The 24,674-nt window shown below is 36.8% G+C and overlaps 1 protein-coding gene across 1 annotated transcript; it reads left to right on the top strand.

Moving 5' to 3' along the window:
* Nucleotides 1–1,161: 1,161 nt before the first annotated feature.
* Nucleotides 1,162–23,658, top strand: LOC129125629 (desmocollin-1-like). The gene is made up of 15 exons (XM_054641123.2): nucleotides 1,162–1,240; nucleotides 3,757–3,959; nucleotides 4,435–4,554; nucleotides 5,752–5,907; nucleotides 6,801–6,945; nucleotides 7,220–7,386; nucleotides 9,634–9,768; nucleotides 10,638–10,823; nucleotides 12,043–12,302; nucleotides 12,498–12,640; nucleotides 13,804–14,019; nucleotides 15,517–15,750; nucleotides 18,403–18,524; nucleotides 19,595–19,831; nucleotides 20,586–23,658. The coding sequence occupies exons 3-15, from the start codon at nucleotides 4,510–4,512 to the stop codon at nucleotides 20,781–20,783; spliced, it is 2,244 nt and encodes a 747-aa protein (XP_054497098.2). The 5' UTR covers nucleotides 1,162–1,240; nucleotides 3,757–3,959; nucleotides 4,435–4,509; the 3' UTR covers nucleotides 20,784–23,658.
* The last annotated feature ends 1,016 nt before the right edge of the window (nucleotides 23,659–24,674 follow it).

Below are 24,674 nucleotides of genomic sequence, written 5' to 3'. Positions count from 1 at the left end.
TGTTTAAATTATTTGTATATATGCAATTTTTATATCTACGTATATAAATAAGGAACTATATGAAGAGCTTTTATGATGCAGACACAGCATTTTTTTTCTAAAGGGTCCTAATGCCTTTCAGAGTTTAAAGTATTTTTATTTAAATATTTTCTTAATAAGCATCAGAAGTAATTATCAGGATTTCCATTAGCTATTTACTTCGTTATACCTTTAATCCTAAAGGTATGTGCAAAATAAAAATGCTTTTCCTTTTTTGCTAGACTTTCATCCTGAAAGAGTAAATGCACATAAAAGGGTGGATAGATTTGTTTACATTTTTCTATGTCTTTGTTTAATTGTCTGTGTGATTTTTGGATTACAATTTTAAACCTAGAGATAGAAACTAGGCAAAAACACATACATGTAATCTGAGATCAGGATTCACTCACTTGTGCTGAGAAAAATCTTTGTACCTCTATGTAATTCTTTTTAGAAAAAGGTCTGGTTATCTACTACTCATTTGAATTTTAGGAGGACCCTATTTTGTAACTGGTTATATGGGAGTGGACTGCTGTGATGCACGACATTTTATTTGTGTCATATCTAATTGCTGAAGCTACGTTTAATTAGTTTGTTGAGAATGCACTTTTAAGATGCAAAGTGATTTATAAGTGCAAGTGTCGTCATGTGGTTTTAATGAGACACTTGCCCCTTTAATGTTCAGCATCGCCACAATTCTCATAAACTGAGTGTTCGTGCATTAAACCCTAATATTAGAGACCTGGGATCTAAATTGGCCAGGAATGCTGTTAGAGGGAGTGCACAGTGAAGTTGTATTTTATCATATCTCTACTGAAGTAGGAGTGTAGGCAAAATCCTCTAGTCAAAGGGAAATCTTGCTGTTAATGCCAGTGATTTTAGGAAAAAAAAAACCAACAAAACTAAACACGACTCTTGGACATATACAGGAGCAGTAGTCAGATCTTGTTTCCAGTTTGAAACTTTGTATACTGTGCTGCACAGTACCTGAATTTTTAGGGAGGAGTTCTCTCAGTGCTGTTTCACTTGCTTGTCATAACAAACAAACAAACCAACCAAAGTCAGCATCAGTGTCTAGTTCAAAATACCATGTAATTATGCGGGTTTTTTTTCTTGATTTCTTCATTTGTTTTCTAGGTGCTGAGTTTGTGCTGTGAAGCTTGCAAGAAAGTAATTTTTCATGTTCCTTCTGAACTAGAAGCTGACAAGTTAGTTGGCAGAGGTGAGAGAAACTATGAAATTCCCAGTTTAACAACATAGCATTGCACCTTTGCTGGAGATGCTGTTAACAGTGGAGGAGACTTTTTTTTTAATGGAATGAATGGATGACTGGAGAGCCAGCTAAACAGCTGGATCAGCTTTTTATGAAGGATACGCCCTGTGTTTGTTACGGATTTGAACACCAGCTCCATGCATCCCTTCACCTTTTGCATAAAGAGCTATTGTCAGATTACAGGATTTAATTTAAAACTAAAATGGCAGAATTTAATATTTTCAAAATTTGGAGTTTAAGGCTTACTATTTAAATAAATGCTTGATATTCCAAACTGCACCCATAACCCACGGTCATATGAAGAAGAGAATAAGTCATTTGGACAAAGGAAATGATTAAAAAAAAGAAGACAAAACCTGCTTAACCAGGCACCAAGAGGCTGCTTCTGTGTGAAACACGGATGTGACTGCTCAGCAGTGCTGGGGCATTCAGAGCACACGAGGGGATGTGATGCAGAGGTGTCCTGCATGCACATTCTGTTGGGAGAGTGCTCCTGTCTGACTGGACAGTCTGCCTCAGTTCAGGTCACCTTGCAGGTGACTGGGAGGAATAGAGGAGACCAGAAAACATCCCACTCCTATTTTCTTTTCAGACCAGTCTTTCAAAGGCAGCACTGAAAGGTGTGGCATAGGAGGTGCTGAAGGATTCTGTGCTACCTGAGACTGAATTTGAGAATGCAGGGGTGCCCTTGGTGGGTCCTGTGACAACAGAGAAGTGTGCTCCAAGTCTGCAGTCCTAACCCATATTTCTGTAGAAAGAACAAATAAAGTGAATTGGTAGTTCATCACAATTGCTCAGAAAATCTAGCTTTATAGTGAAAATTCCTTGATCTTACATTTAAATTTTAAAACAAAGAAAGCTGCTACAGCTGTGTGAGTTTTCATAGACTTTAACATTTCTCTATGTAAATAAACTTCATTTATATAAAAATAGAACTTCATGTTATTGCAGTGCTTTGGAAGAACTTGCATAACACGGAACTCTAAATATTTTTCCCCCCAAAACTTTTAACAAAACCATTATAGCTCAAAAGACATTACTTAAGCATTTATGGAGAAATACTTTGAATTTATAAAAGGACCATACCTTGACAGTGAAATTAGTCAGGATTTTCCTGCTTATCATAAGGGTTCTTCTTATCTTATACCAGAGATTTTAAAGAAAAAACCCCACAAAACTATAACTAATGGGTTGACTCATATAACCATCAGAAACAATATCTCCAGTCTGGTATTTTTGGAAATGCAGTGCTGTAATAGGCAGCAGTGTAAGGCACATTTAAGTGAGGCAGTGATATTCTTTTCAATACTCTGTTTGCACTCTACAGATGAAAAAAGGATAGGAGTCACTGCTGCAGTACCATAGAAAGTCTAGGAAATCTTTATTTGTGCTTTTAAAGGACAGACTTAAGAGGAAGAAGAAATCACATAGCATTTTAAATTATGGTTCCCATCTGTTTTTGCAGTTTTGAAAGTGGAATTTTAGTTTATTGAAAATGTCAGTTACGTATGCAGGATGTAATTCTGAATCTTCATGAATTTTGCAATCACCTTTCATACAGCAGTGTCCCACCCACTATGATACCATTAAAAGAGTATTGAAAAGTTTTGGTTTTGAGACCATGACACACCTCTTGTGCTCTGCAATGATTATTTGTTTGGAGTTTGAGTCTCTGACTTTCATCCTTTTCAGGGTGCCAAAACATCCTCTTTTAGGGCTGATTTTGCTTTTTCTCCAGGTGTAGTACTAAACTACTTGCTGGTGAACCGAGTTTATTGAAGTCAAAAAATCTATTTTAGCCACAAGTTACAGCAAATACAATGAAAAATACCTGGGAAGTATGCTGAAATTACCTGTATGGGATTCTATCACATGCATATTAAAAAATTGCTAATTGTTTGTTCTAGTTAGTCTTTATCTCTCCCATCTGTCTGCCTCATAATTTAAAGGCCTTTGTCCTCCCAAGAGTATTAAATCACGTAGTACCAGTCAGTGCTTTCCTCCTGAGGGCAAAACTTCCAAGATGTAACATCTCCATTGGGCATTTGCATTAATTAATCGTCTTCTCCGATATTGTAGGGCATGGAGCTCGAGGCAAATGTAATAGCTACTGCTCCAATAATGGGCATGTCTGCAATGATTTTTGTATATAAATGTACATAATTTCATCTCTGATGCTTCAATAATTTTACCAGTGTAATAGTGTTTGGTTGAGTGATATCCATATAGCACCCATGTCGTTTAGGAAGCACTAATGAATACAAGAGTGGAAATTAACGAAAGCATCAAATTTGAGTGCATAAGTGGGTTTTAAAAGCAGTATTGGTGTTGCTTAAATACTGAGTGACAAACTGTTGAAGACTCTATCTGTCAGTAAATACAATTTTTACTTGGGGTTTTTGGTTTGTTTTATGAGGGATATTGTTTTTTGCTGTTTGAGTTATTGTTTGAATATTTTTTTACAGTTGATTTGAAAGAATGCCTTCAGTCTGCAGACTTTATCAGTTCCAGTGATGAGAACTTCAAGGTTCTAGAGGATGGTTCTGTGTATACAACATCTGCTCTCTCTTTGTCTGCTGAGAAAAAGACTTTTACCATATTACTTAAGGACATTCAAGAACAAGTTGAAAAGAAAATACACGTTGACTTGGTGGAAGAAGAAAAAAAGGTTAGGTTCTAATTTCAAGATATCTTACTTATTTGAAATACTTTTTCACAGAATACAGCTTTATACTAAGTATCTGTAGTCAAGTTTTAGAATTCAAATAATCAGGCAAAATACTGGTGTAGTGTGTATTTTTATTTAGCAATTTTTGATTACAGTGTTGCTTTAGTCAGCAGATTTCCTTTCTCAAATGGGAGATGCTAGCAAGTAGCATAATCAGGAATGTCAAGAATCTTAAAAGCCATGTTTGAGGAATTAAAGCAGATCTTATTCATGCAAAGTATCACAAGGAATGAAAAAGCTTGGAATATTATCACAGATATAATCAGAAATGAAGACCTTGGAAAAACAAATTGTCAGTCGGAAGACTGGAATGGGGAGAAAAAGATGGAAATGCAGGATGGCAGTTAAGCAAAAATATATGCAGTTAGGAATATATGGATGTATTCTCATCTGTCTTTCTGTCTTCTTGACCCAGACACCAAATACCAGGCATGCTAGGGATACAGTTCTGAAGAGAACCAAAAGAAGGTGGGGCCCTATTCCATCTGTCATGATAGAGAACTCACTGGGACCTTTCCCACTGCAAATACAGCAGGTACATTTTATATAAACCTTAATTATAAATTAATAATATAATATATTATATAAACCCATGCTAGTTTTTAATGTGAATTTTATGATAAAGAAGATGAGCTGTCTTGTATTATCTACCAATGACATTCCTGCTATTATTCCTCTGTCTTGTTCTGTCCTGTTCATTGTATATCTCGTGATCTTGTACCTGAAGTAACTTGTGATCTTAGTTGTTGGAGTGAAATGGCATTGTGCAAAAGTTGAAAAAAGAAGGGAGACATACTATCAAAGAGAGCTCTTTGGCCTGGAAATCAGTGTGTGTAATTGAAAGAAAAGCAACAGCAAATAACCATCCACTAAACATTGCTGAGAAAAGGATTTTGTAAACACAGACTGGGGTAAATTTTGCCTGCTTGTCTATATCCTTTCTGGAGCTCGAGGTGTAGCCTTCAACCCTTGAAGGCTGAGTATGGCCTGTGTTATTCAGAAAAGTAGTTAATGGGAGAAAACAAGTAGGCGTGAAAGAGAAATGCAAGAACTAAAGTTATCATAGATCCATCTAGCCTTCACTAGATTACAGACTAGCTGGTAGCAGATGTGTAGAGACAAGTGTAATAACAGAGTCTGTGCAGAGCAATCATTCTTCTACTAATCTTACCCTCCTAACTTCTGGCTTTCAGCAAATAAGGAAAGTATTTTGGGAGAAGAGTGTTTATAAGTAGATAAGTCTAATGTTGCCTCCTTGGTGCTTGTAATGAGATGCAGATGCTATCTGAATTGGCATATCTCTGAACTGTACTTTATGTGGTCTTTATTCCTTCTTGCCTTCCTTCACTTTTTCTTCTTCAGGTGCAAACCACAATCTCAGTGAATGCACTAAAACTAAAGTCTCTTGAACAGGTCCAGAAATAAGCCATCTGTATCTGCATATGCCTTGTGTGAGATATTCTAGAGATTGGATTTCAAAATTTTTTTCCCTTATAAAGTCATCTCTTTAATTTGATAATTCTAATTATTTATGAGTTGAATTAACTCCCCTTCACATGTACACAAATTATAAAGGAGGGCAGTCACATGTCACTGTTCTGTGAACAGTAAATCAAGTTTGGTTTTTTTGTTTTAGGAGTTTTTGTTTGTGCTAAATATGATCATGAAAAGGTGGAAATGTATTGAGATGCTGTTGCTGTTTTTCCTTGGGCTTAAAAATGTCTTCTTATAGGTCCAGTCAGACACAGCTCAGAACTACACTATTTATTATTCTGCAAGTGGACCAGGAATTGATCAAGATCCAAAGGGTTTGTTTTACATAGAAAGAGAAACTGGAAATATCTTTGCTACTCGTGCGGTAGACCGTGAACAGTATCCAAGTTTTCAGGTACAGGCCTATGTTGTCTAAATATAATTAAATATATATATATATTATTTTAAATCTCTCATGCGTATATTTGACAGTTGGGTTGCAGGGGAAATGATAGCAAACAAGATCTGAAATCACCTGTCTATTCTGAGTAATATCCTTGGTGTTGAAGAGATAAAATCAGTAGCAAATAAATAAATAGCTGGCCATCTAGATCTTGAGAGTAGTTTTGCTTTTCACTGCTTAATCTCTAATTGCAGCATAAATATAGTGAGCTATTGGATTTGCATCGCTTCTAGGACGAATTTTTTAGGGAAGGTTGAAAAGATCTACAGAAAACAGAAATAATGGTAAACTCTAGATGACTATGGTTTTCTGAGTCTCTCAAGCTGTTCAATCTTTTAACAAGGTACATTGCTCTCTCTACTGGCTGAGAAGTGTAAGAAGGCAATTAGTAGAAACAGCTTCTAAAACATAATTTTCAGTACCTATTGCTGCATTTTATTAGGTTATGTTATAATAGGGCAAATAATTTTGCTCTCGTTCTTGTTTTGTTCTAAATAACAATATATACATCTACATTTTGATAGCTGAGGTGCCTTGTGAACACCTGAAAAAAGAGTGTTCAGGAAACTTGAGAAAAAAGTGATAGAGTTGGAGGAGGGGTCAGGGAGAAAGTGATTAAAGTACTTAAGAGTGTGTGAGGAATGGAAGGGGGAAAGATTGGAAAGCATTCAGAGGTTTTGTTCTGCTTTCACTCCTAAGATAGCAGTAACATCCCCTTCCATGTGCCTGAAGAGCCTGGTCTTGAGAAGGATGTGCTTTGCATGCTGTGTTTAATTTTGTTTTATGGACTCCTCCATTGAACTAAAAGTTCTGCATGTTGCTTAAGCACTGAATTTTTCTTCCAGATCATCTGCTTTGCAACCACTCCAGATGGTTACTCACCAGAAGTACCACTTGTGCATACAATCAGGATAGAGGACGACAATGATAATGCTCCATATTTTACACAAGATGTTTTTGAATTTTGTGTCCCTGAAAATTCCAGACCTGGTAAGAATTGTTTTAAATCACTGAACACACTTGCCACTACTCAGCTTTGTTACATACCAGTATGACTAGGTGTGATCCTGCCTTCTAAGACGTTTCAGTGGGATTTCCTGGGGAGTATTACATTACAGCAAAAACTGAATTTGCAAAGAGCAGCAATAAATGTTCAAGTAGCTCTTTTCACATGTTTAAAACAGAAATACCTTTTTTAAAAAAATAATTTTTTTACTATTTGCAGATTTTTCTGAAACTAAAAATTGCTGTATTGTGTTCACAGGTGTTGTTGTTGGGAAAGTGATTGCAGAGGACAGAGATGAGCCTTACACTCTGCATACCACGTTGAAATACCGCATTGTGTCACAAACCCCACCAATTACCCCTGCATTTTCTTTACATGGGGACACCGGTGTCATCTCTGTATTGCTGCCACAGCTGGACAGAGAGGTGATCTTTCCTGAAGCATTCTCAGCTGTCATTTAGTGCACACAGATAGCTTAACACTGCTCTGCTCTGCCATTGTGAGACCCTGCCTGCAGGGCTGCATCCAGCTCTGGGCTCCTCAGTGCAGGAAGGACATGGTCCTGTTAGAGCAGGTCCAGAGGAAGGATGTGAAGAAGTTCAAATCACATCTTTGTGTGATTGTGAGTGGAGCACCTCTTCTATGAAGACAGGCTGAGAGAGTTGGAGTTGTTCAGCCTAGAGAAGAGAAGACTCAATACAGCCTTTTAGTTGTTAAATGGGGCTGATAAAAAAGTAAAGTGACTTTTGTTTTTTTTTTACATGGGCAGATAGTGATAGGGCAATGGGAAGTGGTTTTAAACTAAAAGAGGTGATATTTAGGTTAGATGTTGAGAAGAAATTCTTTACTCAGAGGTAGTGAGGCACTAGAGCAGGTTGTCCAGAGAGGTTGTGGATGCCTCAGTCCTGGAAATGTTCAGGGCCAGGTTGTACCATGCCCTGAGCAAACTGATTTAGGGAGTGGAAGTTCATGGGGTGAAATCCCATGGCATGGGCAGTTTAGAACTAGATGGTTTTTAGAATCCCTTCCAATCCAAGGTTTTCTATGACTCTATGAAATGCTGGCATGGGGATCAACAGACTGCTTCTTTCTCATTTTTTTGTTAATGTCTCTAAGGCTTCTTCTGAAGCTTTTCAGAAACCTGCAATTAATCCAGAGAGTTTCTGCATAGATTACCACATTCTAGCTAACCTTGGCAGAGAACTTCTTACTGTTCAGCTGGTCAACTATGGATTTTTCACTTTTTTACTGAACACTTTCTGTGTTCAGGAATCCCATGAGCCACTGTTTCCTCCTAATGAAGCTCAATTTGTGGTGCTTCTTGCTTCTTCACAGAGAAGATGAACCGGTTTCTCTGGAAGTAGTCAGTTGTCCTATATTAACCAGAAATATCTCCAATAGTTGAAACCTAAACAGTAACATACCATTTCTTAAAATAATGTGCCAGCCATTTATTTTTATCAGCTAACTTTCAAGCAAATAAGATACAGGATTTCTTTTTAGAAACATAATGTCATTTGAGATAGTTTACACTAGGAAGAAAATGACATGTGCATGTAATTCAAAATAATTCTAGCATAGGACAATCATTTTAGGAGACATTGCAGCAGGCACAACTTTTCTGAAGATAAATGGAATTATAATATGGCATACTTGTGTTGTTTCATGGCTGAAAATCCACGCAAAACATCATGTTGCAAAACTTTGCGTTGCAGTTACAGTGCTTAGCTTTTTTAGCTGGAGAAAATTGCAGTGATTGTGAGCATCACTGTGACTTACTAAGGAAGCTGCCACAGTGACTACTTGAAGGAAGGAGAGATTGAAAAACTAGTCCACTGCCTATCTTTAAAAGATAAACTTATGAAGTAGAGCAGGAGATTTCATTTCTGCACCAGAGAAACCCAGTGCTACCTCCAGGCATTCAGAACTAGAGTTATTGTCTTGATTTACAAACTTTCTCTTTTTGTGCCTAATCCATCTGTACTGTTATGTGTTCCTTCCCCTGTCCCCGCTCATTTTTTTCCCATGGTCCCCCTTTCCTTGGTTGTTTACATTAAAAAAAGCTTTCTGCTGTTCTGGTTCAAGTTAGGGATTTAAGTGGGCTGCTTCCTATTGGGGAGCCCCTTGGAACTGATAAGGATGCTGACTACTTCAGTGCCAGACCTTGCCACATGACAGGCATCATCTTAACCTGTATTGCCCAGACAGAGGCTGGTTGCAGCACAGTTTTCTTCATCCTCAGTGAAATAAGAGACATGCATTGAAACACTTCACCTGTTGACAGCCTGAGAGAATACTCTGTTGCTCCAAAGGGGAGAGAAATAGCAGATGAAATTGTGTCATGTGTATCTTCCAAAACTTCAGGTTCTGGAAAATAACACTGAGAAGCTTTGTGAGAAGCTTTATTTGATACAGGATATGGCATGCATGTTACTAACAGATGCTGGCTGAACTCAGTACTGCTTAGCCACTGAAAATTATTTTACTCCTTTTCCTTTGGAGCTATGGGGTAAAAAGCCCCAAAGCCAATTGTCTCATTCTATTGGAAAGCGCTGAATTTAGAGCAGAGTTATGGAACAGGAATGAAATATCTAGTTCTACTCATGTGTTACTATGCAGTTAAAAAAAAGTGAGTATGACAAACTTCTGTATGCTTTTATTCTTCTTTTTAGCTTGTACCCAGTTACACTTTGTTAGTTGAAGTGAGAGATATGGCAGGTCAGCCTTTTGGTTTGTGCACTACAGGAACAGTTGTCATCAAAATCGAGGATACGAATGACAATGCACCAACTTTTAAACAGTTACAAGTAAGTCTGCATAAGTAAAATGTCTGTATAAAGGTTAAAAAAATGGTATTTTCATCCCCTTTCTGATTTCCTGATGGACAGTCCCTCAAATATGAAGTCTAATGCTCTGAGATAGTTAATGCCAATATAAATGTTTTTGCTTATTCCAGCCATGAGTATGATTCAGGGCTAAGAGTATGTCTCAACAGCTGTGTATACATCTCAAATACCACAGGAGATTTTGTAATATGAAATACATGAAAAAAGTATTCATTATTCATAAGGAATACATGTAATTTACCCTTTCTGTTCACTGCTGTAGAATATCATCAGTAATATTGAGAATACTCTTATCTGCTCTTCTTCAGCTTGTACAGAATAACACAAAAATACAAAAAATCCTTTTATCTTTTGCCATCAAAGTAGAGATGTATTTAATCCATTTTGGATTTTTGCAAGTTATTGTTTGTTTATTTATATATTTTTTAACATTTACCCCAATGCCTTTTCTAATTCTCAGCTTGATCATGTTGCTTGATCAATTTGCATGAATGCAAATTACAATCTATAGCTGATGTAACTGAGGGAAACTGCTAATTTACCTTTCCTGTAAGGAGAATTCCAGAATTAATTGTGTCAGTGATAGTTTGAGTGTATGAAGAAGTTGAGATTTCAGTTGTACTGTCAGGAAAGGTTTCTTGTTTGACTCAGGGTATAAGGGAGGAATGGGGAAAATACACTAATGCATGAAAACAAAATAAATAATTACATCAACCTGGTAAATTGACTCCTTAGGTTGAAGTAGTCTTATTTAAATATGATGTTCTTCAGTCCTGCCTTATGGAACACTATTCTCTGATTTAAATTTTTTTTTTTTTGGGTACTCCAAGTATGAAACACGAGTGGAAGAAAACAGAGTGAATGTAGAAATACTGAGAGTCTCTGTTGTTGATCTTGATGAACCTGGTTCACCTGGCTCAGGAGCAGTATATGAAATTATAAGAGGAAATGATGATCAGGCCTTTGAAATTACAACAGACAAAAACACAAATGAAGGAATACTGTGTGTTGTTAAGGTAAGTAAAAATTGAAGGACTAGGAAAATTTATGGACTTTCAAGTTTTGGTTTTAAAACATAACACACAAAGCTTGCCTTCCAGACTCTTCCTCAATTTTGTGTATTCAGAATCCAAAGAATTTGGTTTTTCATTTCAGAAGAGCTTGGTACTTTGGCCTGGTTCTACAGTTGGAGTTGTTTAGGCTTAGGGATGTAACTGAGGAATGATTCATGGTTTTTAACAGAAATGAGAGAGTGGCAAAGCAGGGACTCTTCAGTCTTGTTCTCTCTGGGAGTTACTTAGACTTCCTTGTTCAGCATAAAGCTCTCCAGGTTTTATTTTGCAGTGTACTGACTTCAGGTTTGCTTTTCTGGCATGGGAGGAAGTCCATATACATAAAAGAATTTGTGTCAGTTTAGTTATTTGTTAACAGTGTTTTACAGATGTGAGGTAAAAGGCCCATTGCATCTGTCCTTCAGCAGGTCCCTTTGCCTCTTTTTCATTATCTTTTATAACTGCCATAAGAAGTAACTTCTAAGGAGCAGAAAAAATTAGTATTAAAACTTGAACATGTAAATTGTAGAGGTAGAGATGCTAGTCATTTTTTAAATTAATATTATTTATTATGGGTTTTTTGTTCCTAGTAATGATTAGAACTTTTTCCAAAGCTCTGTCCCTGGTATATGAACACAGTAGAAATTTCTTACATTTATTGTAATGCTGTAGTAGACTAGAGAATATTATGACTTTAGGATAATATTTGCTCTATTAAAGCCATAAAATGTCTTTGGAGAATGTGTCTGAAGAATAAATGGTTACTACTTACTGTCAACTCCATAAATTCTCAGGTGGATATGTAGCTTCTAGAGAGAAGTGTGATTGACCATTGGTGAAAAGCAAATATATGTAAGCTAAAATAATGACTAACTAAATCAGAAGAAGAAAATCCCCCACTACATTTAATTGCTTTCTGTTCTTTTAGTAACTAATTTTCAGAATATTTATCCAAAATTTTGCAGTGGTATTGCTTGGTATTTTTTAGGCCTTTTTCTTTGACTAACTTAAAACTTCACATTAAAAAAAAAATCATGTTCTTTTACTCTGTCTCAATGGCTGATTTGAAGACGGCTTCTTTTGTAAATGTGGTACAGTTTCAGCTGTAATAATTGCGTGGTGAAAAGAATGTTAGGTTTTGTGTTGGTTTGAAGGGAAAAACACCGCCTCACCTTTGTTACAGGGACTGGACTATGAAACTGCCAAGCAAAGGATCCTGGTGATTGGAGTCAACAATGAGGCACCCTACCTGCTGGCTCCCCATTCCCAACAACTCTCCCAGAGCACCAGCTCCGTTACCGTGCATGTCCTGGATGTGGACGAGGGACCGGTGTTTAAACCCTGTCTGTTGCGCTTAGACGTTAAAGAATGCGAAGATATTGGGACGGCTATTGGGAGATACGTAGCACAAGATCCAGAAACTGGAAATAGTGAGGGCATAAGGTATGAAACTGCTTTCTTTACTAGGTTTTTTTTTAATACAGCATGGGTGGGATACGGGAAGGGGGAAATAGTTGTTGAGGCTCTATGTATGTGTGTGCACCTGCACACCTGTCAGTGTATATGAATACATATATCTCAATATGTGTATGTATACATATGTTTGGGATCTTTAACAAGACAAATTATTCTTCACAGATACCGGATACCACCTGGCCAGTGTAATTGGGTCAACATAGATGACAAATCAGGTGAAATCAGAACTGTTAGGGTCTTGGACCGAGACATAGGAGAAATGAGACGAGGTCAATGCAATGTCACAGTCCTTGCAATAGACAGAAGTGAGTACTGAATGTTGTTGGAGTCTCTGTGGTGTGTAACAGATGTTTATGTGCAAATGTAGTGTGGGCACAACTGTAGTGGTTCAGACCAGTGACACACCTGGTCCATTGTCTTGTCTTTGTGATAGCTCTGTCGAATGCTTAGGGAAATATTATTTAGCAGGGAGAGCCTTTATAAATCAGGCATGATCTCAATGTTTTGAGAAGTTATCTACCCCATTTAAAAGCCTTTAGTAATTTTAAATTGAGAAATTTTTCTCTGGAGTATATTTCTTCTATTTCTTGGCTATTCTTTTTTAAGTGATAGGGACTGGCAGTTGTGAGCTAGACAACAGAGAAAGTAGAGAGAACTTTTTGAAAGGAAGTCATTGAACTTGCAGCAAACAATTCTAACACAAAGTTTGCATTTTAAAGTCAAATGTTAATAATACAAATTTAAATTGTTTAGAACTTCTATTGTCTATGTAGTACGCATGATATAGGCATCTGCAGTCAACTATTTCTAGAAAAAGGATTAAAAAGTAGATGATGTAGTTTCACTGGAATGCATATGACAAACATTGACCATTTGTGTATTGGAAAAACTATAATAGGAAGGAAGAGTTCATTTATTTCTTGCGTGTTGACTTTGGTGACATGGTATGTGCCACTGATGAATGCATGGTGACTTAAAGGGTAGGGGACAGAAAGAAGTGCTCTGTTCCCTTAGTGTTTTTGTTCCCAGAAATTAGGGAAAGTGTAGTTAATTTTCTCTTTCCAGAAGTTAGAAGGATGGAAGTCTTCACTTTCTGCTTTTGTCTCTGCTTGTCATAGTATCCTTTACTCCTGGTTTATGAGCTCTTCCTCCTCTTACCCCTCCTACCTGTTAGAGTAGTATGTGTTCCCACACAGACACACACACTCAGCAAAATACAGTCTGAACATGCAGAATATGGAGATGTGGGAGCTGCTGATGTGTCTGCAACCAGCCAAGCAAAGAGAAGCAGCCAAGAAAGAGCTGTGAGAACTCCCCCTCGCTCTCTGGCTAAATCAGCAGTTGCTTTCCAGCTTACTTCTAAACATGAATATTACAGTTGATGATATTTAATTGTGAAAGTTTGGACCAGAAACTAATGTGTCAATGTTTGAAGTAAGCGCTAAACCGAGTTATTTTTATCTCATAGATGGTAAAACCGGCACGGGAACAATTCAGGTTTGCATCGTGCCTGGCAACAAGAATTTCCCCCGAATCACTCAAACAGACTATATCATGTGCAGAGACAGAAAACCGATTTGCCTCACAGCCCAGGATGGTGACGAGGCTCCGTACAGCGCGCCCTTTGAATATCGCATAAACGACCGCAGACTGGCTTCCATGTGGAAGCTAACTCCACACGATGGTATGTGAAAACTTCCTCCTCCTCCTCCTCCTCCTCACTCAGCTGCAGGCTGCCAGAGGAGGCTTTGCTGTCTCTCGCTTGGGTATTCTGCAGGATTAGATTGGATGAATCTCTGCTTGGAATTGGTGTAGTCAGTGGAGATACTTTGGGGCTTGCTGATGATCTCTAGTGGTCCCTCTAGTTATCATCCAGTGACGACACTGTTGGCATCCCAAACTCAAGGAGAAAGATCTGTCTCTTAGAGCATAAAGAAGAAGAATCTGTCCCCAAGCATCCTTGGGTGAGAAATCAGCTGCTGTCTGAAATCATGACGTAAGAAGATCAGGAGAGAACAAAATCTGATGTAATGCACTAACACCTGGAAAACGCACTATAGATTCATAATTCATAAGGAGTTTAAGAATGAAATGACTGGTATTCCAGAGAGAAATAGAACTTTTCTTAGTCAGTTATTATGATGGAGGACTGGGAAGCTGAAACTTTACCTAAAATTAATTATAAGCTGACAAAAAAAAAAAAAAGTTCTGTAAGTTTTTATGTTACTGCTGTTGTTACCCAGCACACTTTTTGTAAAGCTGATCTGGGCAGTAGATAAACAATTTATTAGCAAAGGAATCACTGTTTCCTGAAATTTGTTGATATAAAAAGTTATAGTGATGGTAGTTTCCTGGTGGTTGCCAGATGATGGCAACAAGAGCAGCACTTACATTTGCTATTATGGTGACATGAACTGGTTGCAAAGGATATCATTCCATCTCACTAAGAAAGGCAAAAGAAAGAAAAGTCTGAAAACAAAGGCATCTAAGAGTTTCAAGTTTTATATCAGGCAAATTGAAAGCTGCATTTTGGATGATACCCATGGTTTCATATAGCTCATCATAAAACAACCATTATGTACATCATTGTTTCATATAGCTCATCATAAAACAACCATTATGTACATCAGTGCCAGTCTTGTACATTTTTTTACAAATTATTTCTTTTGGCCCTTAAAGAATATGGTCATTAATCATTGCCTCTAAACAGGACAGCAGATTAAATGGGTTTTTTCCCACTGGAAATAGTCATTCTCCCTGAATAGAGCAATATAACTAAAGAGTAGAACAGGTATAAATTAAGTTAATAATTAATTCCAATCACACTACCAAAAGCCTTTTTAATAAATGTCAGTTTAGTTGATGATCTTTACTAGTGAGCCCAAGTAGTGTCATTTACTAAAATGAACTAAATCAACTTCAGAATTTCAAATCATATGTTTTCAGAGGGTTGTATAAGGTATGCTTTGTCAGTTCTAATATTTAAAAGGTGCTGAATGTATAAATCCATTCAAGATCTAGTTTTGTATCAACACATTTAATCTAACTTGAAACTAATTACTGTGGATCTGGTAGCAGTATAGCTGTAACAGCAGGGAAAATTGTGATTATGGTCACATTTGTGACAACTGAGTTCCAAGCATCATTGACCCTAGATCTTGTTTTGTCTTTTTTTTTACAGATAATTCTTGGTATCTTTCACCAAAGAGTGATATTCCGTATGGAATTTATGAAATTCCTGTAAGTGTGATTGATAATGGAGGAAAGATAGGAGAGAACATAGTAAGAGTTAATCTCTGTGATTGTGTTACTCCAAGTGAATGCGATGGCAGAACTCGTCAGCTTGCTGGTGGAAATGTTACCCTTGGTCTCTGGGCCATCCTTGCAATGATCTTAGGATCATTATTATTGCTGCGTAAGTACATTTTTTTAAACACAAAGTAAAAGTCATTTAATTATAAAATTAGCTGAGAGAACCAGATTCAAACTTGATTCATACATTTTTATTTTGGCTGTTGTATAGATATCATCACTGACTTAATGTACCTGCTCTGTTAATATCAGAATCACAGGCTTCCTGCTCTCATGCTGGAGCTACTGTGTGTGGATTTCTGTTTATTTGTTTAAGTATATTGTGTGTGAGATGTTCTGTATGTTCATGTAAGTGAGGCCAAAAACACCTGCATTTAGTACTTCAACGAAAAGACTTCAAAAATGTTTGTGAGTTCTAGAAACATTTCTGTTTCTAGGAATGCCGAATCAATTTCCCAGAGTATTTTCTGTTGTGTTGTGGATTAAAATCTGAGGTATCTGAGACTGGATTTCACAAGGGATTTTACAAGACCCCATGTAATCATGGAACAATTGAATATACTGAGTTGAAAGGGACCTATCAGGATCAGTGCATGCAAATCCTGGCCTTGCACATGGCACCAATAATCACACCATATGCCTGAGAACATTGTCCAAACACTTCCTGAACTCAGGCTTGATGCTCTGACCACTTCCCTCCAGAGCCTGTTCCAGTGCCCAACCATCCTCTGGGTGAAAAATCTTTTCCTGATATTCAACTTAAACCTCCCCAGACTAAGCTTAACGCCATTTCCTTGAGTCCTGTCACTGGTAATGAGAGTGAAGAGATCAGTGTCTGCCCCTGAGCTTCCTCTGAGGAAGTTGAAACTGCAGTGAGGTCTCCCCTCAGTTTTCTCTTCATCAGGCTAAACAGATCAAATGACCTCAGCAGCTCCTCCTACAGCTTCCTCTCAAGGTTCTTCACCATCTTCATGGCCCTCCTTTGGATACTCTTTAATAGCTTAAAATCTTCCTTATATTGTGGCATCCAAAACTGCACACAAGTGAGGCCACTCTAGCCCAGAGCAGAGCAGGACAATCCCCTCCCTTGCCTGGCTGTGATGCTCTGCCTGATGCACCCCAGGACATGCTTGGTCCTCCTGGCTGCCAGGGCACTGCTGGCTCCTGTTCAACTTGCCATCAACCAGGACCCCCAGGTCCCTTTCTGCAGCTTTTTTCTCTAGCATCTCTGTCCCCAGTTTACACACACAGACATCCAGGGATGCCCCATCTGAGGTGCAGAAACATTAAATGACAGGGTGAATAGTTCACAACAGACCAAAACCTTGAATATATGTTGTGCTACTGGAGCTGCCCAAAATACAACAGATTCTGAGAAGAGTAAAATATTGCTATTAACCAGTGAGACAATGATGGTGATACAGAAAAGCAAAAGGAAGTTTGTTTTATTTTACCACAATCAATCATGTTATTCCAACACCCATAAAAACTACAGAGGACATGCTGCAGTAGCTAGTATTTCAGAATCTGGGTTTTTGGTTTTTTTCTTTCTTTCTTATCCATTTTTTCTGGTCATAGTAAAACTGTCTTGCTCCAGTTGAACCTCAGCTAGCTGTTCTTACTTAAGTAGCTAGAACACTGGGACATGGACATGTTTTGAAGGCTAGCTAGATCCATGTTTTATCTCAATGGGGCAGATACCCAAATTTGGGATATATCCTGAAGATGAATTTTCAGATGTGGGAACCTGCAGTAGGGGAACTGTGTGAAATGGCACCTACCTCTTTTTCACTGCCTTTTGACTGCATCACTTACAAATAGATCCTTTATTTTACTGTGGATAGGTTTTACCCTGTGCATCCTCTGCTCAGTGCTGTCATGGATGTCTTCTTCCCATCTGTCAGCATCAGGAGGCAACCTGCTAGAATCATTGATGCAGATCTCTCTGACAGCTGATGCTAGAGAAGCTAAATTAGCTTGAAAGTGGCTCTTGGCCAATTTTCACAGAAGTTTATATGTTCAGAGATGAAATTTTTCAGTGGGCAATTAGGCAGAACTCTCCCTCATGGGCTTCTTTATTTTTAAGCTAACAATTTGAGAAGTGCAGAAGACAGAATGGTTCTCTGAATGAAAGGTTTAGTCATTCGTTTAGAAAAGGTGTTAGTTAATCATGATTCTGTTATTCAAAGACATTTCTGGGTGAGTTTCTGGCAACAAAAAGTAGTATTATTAAGAGAAATAAAATGAATACAAGAGATTAAATAAAATTGTTCTATAGCGTAATCCTGGAAGTCCTCCAGGATTCTGCTGACCTTTCCTGTGAAGCAGAAGTTTCTGGTATTAGGACATTTAGCTTGCCTATTAGTGCCTGATGATATAATTTGACATTTGCATATTCAGACATGAAAAATATCTCCTGTACAACCTAATTATAGGCATAAGACACGATTTTTCACCTGGGTTTCGACTAAATTTTTCATTACTGTGAAATTAAGTAAGTCACAGTGCTTTCATAAAGGATGCTTGCATTTCTTTTGGAAATGTTTTAGAAGAATGAAATAATTCAACAATGCAGTGATTACTCCCTATACTGTTCGGAAAAAAAAGTGAATATATAAAGCTTTAAGTATGGGCATTTTTGGAAATGAATTTCTTTTTAAACCATTCTTGATGCTTAGGCCCTTAAAATTCATTATCCAACATAAGCAGGTACCATTGTGAGGTAAAATTTATAGTATTATTTCCTTTTCCGTAGTAATCCTGATCACAATTTGTGGCTGCTGTGGCGCTGGGGCAATGCACAGGCAGGTGACTGATGATTGTGCCAATCACAATTTAATCATTTCAAACACAGAAGCTCCAGGAGAAGAAGTGATGGTAAGTTGTCTGTTTCGACATAGAAACTTGCAATTGAGATGTCCATATCATTGTAATTTGAGAACAGGACCACCTGCAAGTAAGTGTTTTGATAAAGGAGATAGGCTAAGAATGAAGGAATCATTAGATGTACTTTGCTATTTAATAAGAATTTGAAAATTGTTACTTTAGGCAGAGGTGGTAGTACCATATACATTTAAACATACTTTGTAGTTGTTAGGCTGGCTACTTGTAGTTCTTTCAGATTTTAAGGATTTGGTTGGCAGCTTCAGGTGAACATTTTAATAACTTTGCAGTCATTTTTAACATTGACATTAGATTGAAATTTATTATTTTGCCTATGTTGAAAATGTGTTAATGGAAAAACATTCTTTTTCCTTGGAGAAAGATTTTTATATTTAGCAGATAGCTGTGTAAATTGCAGGTGCAATTTCTGCCCTTCCCCTGAAAAATGACCTCAAATGCAGTTGACTTCATGAACAGGTCCATGTTCATGAAATTTTTCTTGCTTTTTGCATCTAAGCCTCTTTCAGTCTACCATGAACATAGTTCAATCCAGGACTGCATTCATGCAGAATAACTTAGCTCTTTAGACTACCTCTTTTCTGTCATCCTCCACCCCCTGACATTGTCTTCTTCAAGAAGAGGAGATGAATTTAAAAATATTATTTCGTGTTGAAAACCAAGAAATCGTTATGGTGGCACGAGTCAAATTTCTTGTTGTCTATGAAGAATAATGTAATGCCATTAAAAACTCAAATATGGATTGTACATATTTCACTGGGATAAAACTTCCATTCTTTGATATCATATCATCATATCATATTTAAATGCAGATATCCTCTCTTCTCTCTTGTCATAGTATCCTTTCCCGAGATTTACTGATCTTTAGACATTAAGGATAGCCCTTTGTTTAAAATATCACAGTGCCAAGAAAGAGAATTCTCAGATTTCAATTGTGAAAGTTTCTGATTGCTGTTTCTTCTTTTTGAATCAAAAAGGAAAAAGAAATGAGGAGAAAAAAAGATGTCCTCACTACTGCTTTTTTTTGTTTTGTTTTGTTTGTTTAGGATCACAATATAATTCCTCTACAAAATACATGCGATCAAGGAGGGTATGGAGTAAAAACAGGAGAGCAGCAAACATTTGAAATGGTAAAAGGAAGAGGGCATACCTTGGAATCAGTCAAGGGAGGTGGACATCAGACTCTGGGATCAGTTAAAGAAGGAGGAGGACAGACTATGATGGATACTTGTAGATACTCCTACTCAGAGTGGCATAATTTCACACATCCTCGTTTAGGCGAAGTAAGTATTCTGAAACTGATTTTCTTTGAAGTGTAGGCTATGGTCAATATGTACAGGCTTTTGAAGGAAGACATGTAAATGTGCTAGAAAGGTGGCTTTCTGGTTTTGGTTTCATTTCATTTTTCTTCTCCTTTGCTCCTCTGCATCCCCTTTGGAATATTGCTCTTTCAAGGAGTAATCCTTGACATATTTCAGGCATAAGTATAAATTACTTTCTTCTCTTGGCTTAAGCTATAGGCAGTGTGCTGTTTTTCATTCTGAATAATTACTGAAGCTTTTGTGAATTTTTCTGAGGATGTCTGTTTGCTTTTAGTCTAACTGCTTACTTCATGCTAATTTAAACCTCATACTTAAATTAGCAATGGAGCAGGAATGAATGTACAGCATTAAAAATGTAGTCCATTTCTTGGAGATCAAAAAGCTCTCACTACTTGTCTAACTAGTTATGTATAAATCAGTCTTTTAATTTTCAGTGAATTTTAGTTGCTTGACAGGTTATTTAAACAGGTTCTTCCTCTTTTATTGTTACATATGTAATTAGTAGAAATTATTTCTTTATTAAATACTTATATTTTGTAGTCATAATGATATAGACCAATCATGTGCATTTTTTGTATGTAGGAATCCATTAGAGGACACACTGTGATTAAAAATAATTGAATGAAAGGTAAATCAAAAAGAAATTTTTTTTTTTTGCAATATGTTCAGGATAACAATTTAAGAAAATGATAAGATCTGTTCTGTTCCTATCCAGAAGGTGCACCTATGCAGACAGGATGAAGAACAGAAGCATTCTGAAGATTATCTCCTTTCATATAACTATGAAGGAAAAGGATCTTTGGCTGGCTCTGTAGGCTGCTGCAGTGATCAGCATGAAGAAGAGGCACTTGACTTCTTAGATCAGTTGGAACCCAAGTTTAGGACATTAGCAGAAACATGCATCAAAAGATAAATGTGCCTTTCAGAGTGCTGAAAAAAACCTGTAAATAAGTGGCTGTCATCTTTTGTGATATTAGGTACTTTGGAATTGAGAGGGGTAGAGGTTTATCAAAATTAAGATAGACTGGTAAGAGTGTAAATGACTCTTGCTTTAAATTTATATTTTCTTACACTGGACACATTCTGTCAGAACAAAGGGATTCAAAATATCTTTTCTTTAGGTTAATATAGTAATGCTAGTTTCTACTTAGATTACATTTTGCATTCTTTGTGATTGCTCACAATGCAAAACTTAGTGTTCTTTTAATTAACTTTCCAGCTTCAAAATTTTATTGTATTTGGCTTTGGAGAAGGAAAGCTTTATAACTCACTGTTTCTTTGTTTTCTTTTAATTTTTGTAGAAATGAAGCAAATCATGTTGTTGGTGCATATCAAATACCTTGTTAACTTATATGAGCTGAGATACCAAATATTTTTTCATTTTGGACATAAAAATACTCATGAATATATTAGAAAACTTTACATTTTGATTGAAAATTAAATATATATATATATATATTGTATATATGTAAAATAATATTCAAAAGTATATTTTTCTCCTAATGGGTTACCACCCATCAAACTTGCTATCCTAAGGGATTTATGGCATCACCACATAAGGTATCAGCATTGTATGCGAGGATGTATTTTTCTTTTAAGGAAATAAGAGATCAAAAAAAAATAATCATGCAATAGAGGAAACTATCATACTTCAAATGAATGCAATATAAATCTCATGTTTACTTCACACAAGTTTGTACCTCAGTTTCTTGTGAGTTTTGACATAGTATCATTGCAGAAATTCTGACCATTGCCGAGAGTTTTGTCCAGTGTAGCTACCACTGCCTTTTCTACTTGCCCTGCTGTGGACTTCATTAAACTGTTTCTTTTTGGAAGTAGAGCTTGACAGAAGATAGGCTCAAATGGATTGAGAACAGTGTTAATAATGTGGTTTTGAGATATATTTTTTTGAGATGCAGAAATAGAGTGGGAGAAACTGGTTTGTTTGAGTGTAGTTTGGGGTAGTTGTAGAGGTCAGCGTTTACACACGTCTCTGGCAGAAACCATCTGAATCCCATTTGTTACTGTACTAGATTAAGCATACATATACACTATATATATATATACACAAACACACAAAAGTCTGAAATACCTTTGGCAGATGACAGTAGTGGGACTTGAATGCTGCCATGAGCAGCAGGTGGTATTACACCTCTGCTTCCCCGGTTTTAGGTATTTTTTTTTAATATTTGCACTCCTGGTTAAGTAATCTGTCTTCTTCTCTCTGGGAATTCTCTTGTGCCTTAAAAGAACATCTCAGTGCCTGTGAGAAACTTGTGCAATTACTTATTTCTGTAGCTATAAGTCTGCTTTTAGGATTTGCTCTGTAAACATACGCCTTAGAGATATTTTAAAAAATTTACTATAGCTAATGATCTGTAATAGGAATAATTGCTAACAACCAAGAATCATGCTGCTCTTAATTTCAGTCACTGCTGACTTCCAGTGGTTGCAGTTCATTCCATAAGAATTACAGTCAGTGAAAACCCATAACAGTATAGAAACTTAGCAACATTATAAAATAGTACTTTTAAAACTATGTTTTACACTGTAAATGGGCTTCAGAATATTTCTGGTAAGAACTAGCTGTGGTTAAGAACTTCATAGACCAATGTTAAATATATTTTCGAGTATCATTTGAAAGTGGTAATGAATTCATCCTGAAGTAAATACACTGCCAGTGGCAAGAATGACAGTCATCAGCAGCAAAATACTAGATGAGAAGCAAGGTGTTACAAACTTGCTTCTTTTAAAAAATGTGTGCTAACACTTCTCTTCCGAACACTGCTCATCTTTATCACTAACATAAACAAAATTTACTGTACATGGACGGTCAGATCTGTGACTGATATGAGTCAAAATTTCTCTGCTGATGCCAGTGGAGCTATGCTGACTTCATTTCAGGTGAAGATCTGTTCCCTAGTAATTTTCTTGCTGCTTTGTCTTGCATTTTATGTTTAGTTATTGGCTATACGCTTTTTAAGGTAATAGTAATGTCTCCCTTTCTCTCTCTTAATGTTTAGTGGTGTTTTTGTTTGTTTGTATTTTAAATTATATAAAAATCCTGTGGTTCAGAAGGACCTAGGATAAATAATGACTGCACTCTTTTGAAAATTACTTGGAGGGTGGTCTAGAGAAAACCCTGCAAGTATGGTTTCTTTCCTCATGAAATACAGTAGTAGTACTTTTCTAAAAGAATAGATTAAATTTGTATGAGCTTAAATTGAATCAGTGTTGGCTGTTTTAAGCAGACGGTTGTCAACTTACCATCCTAGAGTTAAAATAATATATTACTTAAATCAAAATAATACTTTACTAGCCTAATTTACCTTAAATTTTTTTTTTTTTTTTACATTTCAGAAAACATACATAATTTTTTTTTCCAATTTTAAACAAACTAGAAATCTGGAATTACTCCTACTCCTTTGTATCTTTTAAAAACTAAAATTCTGAGTTGAACCAGCTTTTTCTGTAAAACCAAGACTAGAAAAAAGAACTGCAAAAATATTATTTTTATTATATCTTCTAATTATGTGAATGGAAACTTTGTATAAAGCATTAAAGTTTACAGATACCAAGTACCATTTGTGTAAATCTTATAAAAGGAATATTTCAAAATGTATAATTCACTTGTTGTTACTGTTTCAAATTGCCTTAAAAATTGTGAAGATTTCTTCCCTGCAACTAGGTTATGTGCAATCTACCTAGCTGTGTCAAAATTATCTTAACATCGTATTTTTAGGTTTATTTTGTACAACAGTGAGTAATAAATTTTTTGCAAAATAAAAGGACGTTCTATAAAAAACTCTTCATTTCTTGTGCATGAACCAGTTTATGAAGATAAGTATGTCTATTTCTGAAGGGGATTGAATTTTTAAATTTTAATGCAGTGCTTTTGTGCCACTGTAGTGCTGTAATGCAATTAGTAGTTGTCCTTGCAGCATGAGCTGAGGAGGGGTCTCACTAGAGTTTATACTTGGCAAATTCAGGATATTAAGAGCACAAAGCATTACTCTGTCATCTTGCTGATAATTTGTAAAAAATACACAGTGCCTGCTTTGCAAACCTCATAAAAACCATTTGAAAACCAGTAGCAGCAGATAACCCAATGTTAATATGTTTGGCATGTAAAGCTGTAGAATATCAGTATACTGGGGGTTATGAAATTATGGTCAGGAGACAAGTGGAATGTAAGTTTGGTTATCCAGATTCAAGGAGAGGGAAATGCACAGAATGGCTGAGATTGGAAAGGACCTCTGGATGTCCTCTGGTCCAACCTCTTTGCTCAAGCATGGCCACTTAACAGCTGTTGTTCTGGACCATGTGGATTTTGAGTATCTCCAAGGATAGAGACTACCGCCTCTCTGGGAAATCTGTTCCAGTGCTCAGTCACCTTCAAAGTAAAAATGTTCTTCCTGGTCTTCAGATGGTGCTGCCTGTGTTCTGGGCACCACTGAAAAGAGCCTGGCTCTGCCACCTATGCAACTTTGCTTGAGGTATAGGTATAAATTAATAAGATCAGCCCTGAACCTTCTCCAGGCTGAACAGTTCACATTCCTCAGCATTTTCTCATCAGAGAGAGGCTCCAGTCCCTTCATTGTTTTTGTGCCTTCTTTGGACTGCCTCCAGTATGTCCTACTGAGGAGCCCAGAGCTAGACACAGCAGTCCAGGAGTGGCCTCACCAGTGCTGACTAGAAGGGAAGGATCACTTCCTTTGACCAGGTGGCAACACTCCACATGCAGCCCAAAATGTCATTGGCCTCCTTTGTGGGGAAAGCACATTGAATCATGGTATCCCCCAGG

The sequence above is a fragment of the Agelaius phoeniceus genome, chromosome 1 (genome assembly GCF_051311805.1).
Source record: "Agelaius phoeniceus isolate bAgePho1 chromosome 1, bAgePho1.hap1, whole genome shotgun sequence".
Classification (NCBI taxonomy): Eukaryota; Metazoa; Chordata; class Aves; order Passeriformes; family Icteridae; genus Agelaius; species Agelaius phoeniceus.
Note: the sequence above shows the minus strand (reverse complement) of the source record. Positions and strands in the feature narration are given on the sequence as shown.

Bases quoted from the DNA above. Each gene is read 5' to 3' on its own strand.
- LOC129125629 (XM_054641123.2), top strand. From the start codon at position 4,510: ATGATAGAGAACTCACTGGGACCTTTCCCACTGCAAATACAGCAG. The intron at 5,908-6,800 runs GTACAGGCCTAT...TTTTTCTTCCAG, and splicing joins AACAGTATCCAAGTTTTCAG to ATCATCTGCTTTGCAACCAC. The intron at 18,525-19,594 runs GTAAGTTGTCTG...TTGTTTGTTTAG, and splicing joins CTCCAGGAGAAGAAGTGATG to GATCACAATATAATTCCTCT.